The following is a 2380-nucleotide window of genomic DNA, read 5'->3' on the forward strand; positions in this document are numbered from 1 at the left end:
TCCAGTTGTTTGTAAATGCACCGAGCAACCTGTAAACACACTTTCCTTTTTAGCATCCCATATTATTGACTGAATACTATCATGTACATTTGAATTTAACTCTTTGGCCCTGCAACACATAATGAGTTATTGAGTATTCTTTGTTTGCTCAACAGTGGCTTGCAGAAACATTTTTATAACATTAATTAGAAAAACTTTTTTTTTAACCTTTTCCAGATCTTGCTCTTCTTCAGGCTTTTCCTTGCCGATGTAGACTGGGAGATAAAGATAATGCAGGGGCAATAGAGGAAGAGGTGGGTATTGAAATGGTTGTTTTGGATGAGAAAGTATTGGTACCATAAGTTGTAAAACAATCTTTGGTATTGTAATTGAAAACTATTTTATGTGATTTTTATATTTAATTTGCTTTGGGGTTGTTTGTGGAGTTTGTCATAAGGTGTGTTTTAAAGTATTCAGTTAATAAGGTGTTTGGTTCAGCTGTATTAATATTGGAGCTTTTGGAAACATAAAAGATTATGAATGATACAGAACTTTCAGCCACTGTGGAAAAAGATTTTATGATTACAGTATCTTACCTTTTCAACTTTCAGATCCGTCAGTCTTTGGAGCAGCGCCATCTAACATTAGTGGGGTGGTATCACAGTCACCCAACTTTCCCTGCCTATCCAAGCATCAAGGATATTGACAGTCAGATGGAGTATCAAATTACTATGAAGGGTGACAGTGACTCTGCATATACTCCTTGTTTGGGACTAATTATATGTTAGTTAGTCTCATTATTATAATTATATTGTGTAATTTTCTCCTTGGGACTTTATGTAGAAAAGTTGTCACTTCTGAAATATGCAATTTATTGTTGTTGTGTTAAGAAATGTGTTAGTGCTAAGGAAAATATAATGTAATTTAGCTATTTTTTAAACTGTCAACAGAAAACAACACATAAAAGATCCTGTAGGGAGGTGGGCATATATCATACCATGAAAATAATAAGTAAATTGTTCATGAATTCTGTTGTATAATAAGTAAACAATAATGTAAGATGTTAAAAACTGTATATGATAGTATTCAGTCAACAATATGGGATGCTAAAAAGGAAAGTGTGTTTACAGGTTGCTTGGTGCATTTACAAACAACTGGATATAATCACGAAAACTGTACATGATAGTATTCAGTCAATAATATGGGATGCTAAAAAGGAAAGTGTGTTTACAGGTTGCTCGGTGCATTTACAAAGAACTGTGGATATAATCACGAAAACTGTACATGATAGTATTCAGTCAATAATATGGGATGCTAAAAAGGAAAGTGTGTTTACAGGTTGCTCGGTGCATTTACAAATAACTGTGGATATAATCACAAAACCTCTATATGATAGTATTCAGTCAATAATATGGGATGCTAAAAAGGAAAGTGTGTTTACAGGTTGCTTGGTGCATTTACAAACAACTGTGGATATAATCACGAAAACTGTACATGATAGTATTCAGTCAATAATATGGGATGCTAAAAAGGAAAGTGTGTTTACAGGTTGCTTGGTGCATTTACAAACAACTGGATATAATCACGAAAACTAGTTTGTGTTTCTAATTGATTTGACATCATAGGAGTTGTATTATTGTTATAAAGTTGTATTATTGTTATTAAGTTATAAAATCTAAAGGGGAGAATTGAGAGTGCTGACGCATTACATGATGCAGACAAGTGAAGATTTGTATTTTTTAAGTATTTTCTTTTGAAATTAAGGAATTACAACATATATAATAAAATAATTAGATTATAAAATATGTTTTGATTCCAACTGTGTTCACATACATTTATAATAAAGCTATTTAAATTAAAATACATTACGCGGTCTTCACTCGTGAACTGTTGTCATACATCACGTGTTCTTCTCTCGTGAACTGTATGAACTTTGCACTCATATGCATAAATGTACTAGATCTCTTTTTTTTTTTACTACGTTTGTTGTAAAATAACTTATTTTGTCATTAATGTTTAAATGTACTGTACTAGAATAGAATCTTTCCAAACTATGCTCAGAGCCATGGCTTTTTCTCAACACAAATCAAGCACTTCTTCTACCAGTTTTCACTGCTAAAAATAAAAAAAAGGATGATAAGATTTATTCTTGCTTGTAATTATGTACATACAGTTCACGAGTGAAGAACGCGTAATGTATCATACAGTTCACGAGTGAAGAACGCGTAATGTATCATACAGTTCACGAGTGAAGAACGCGTAATGTATCATACAGTTCACGAGTGAAGAACGCGTAATGTATCATACAGTTCACGAGTGAAGAACGCGTAATGTATCATACAGTTCACGAGTGAAGAACGCGTAATGTATCATACAGTTCACGAGTGAAGAACGCGTAATG

At 32.8% G+C, this 2380-nt stretch overlaps 1 protein-coding gene across 3 annotated transcripts in view; it reads left to right on the forward strand.

Moving 5' to 3' along the window:
* The window catches only part of LOC106461755 (MPN domain-containing protein-like), a 41828-nt gene that overhangs the window by 35697 nt on the left and 3751 nt on the right, over positions 1-2380 (forward strand). For all 3 annotated transcript variants that reach the window (XM_022388788.1, XM_022388789.1, XM_022388790.1), the window contains exons 10-11: positions 217-293; positions 591-762. In XM_022388788.1, coding sequence (XP_022244496.1) covers positions 217-293; positions 591-762 — 249 coding nt within the window. The remainder of the gene's footprint in view (positions 1-216; positions 294-590; positions 763-2380) is intronic.

This window comes from Limulus polyphemus, unplaced genomic scaffold (genome assembly GCF_000517525.1).
Source record: "Limulus polyphemus unplaced genomic scaffold, Limulus_polyphemus-2.1.2 Scaffold1025, whole genome shotgun sequence".
NCBI lineage: Eukaryota > Metazoa > Arthropoda > Merostomata > Xiphosura > Limulidae > Limulus > Limulus polyphemus.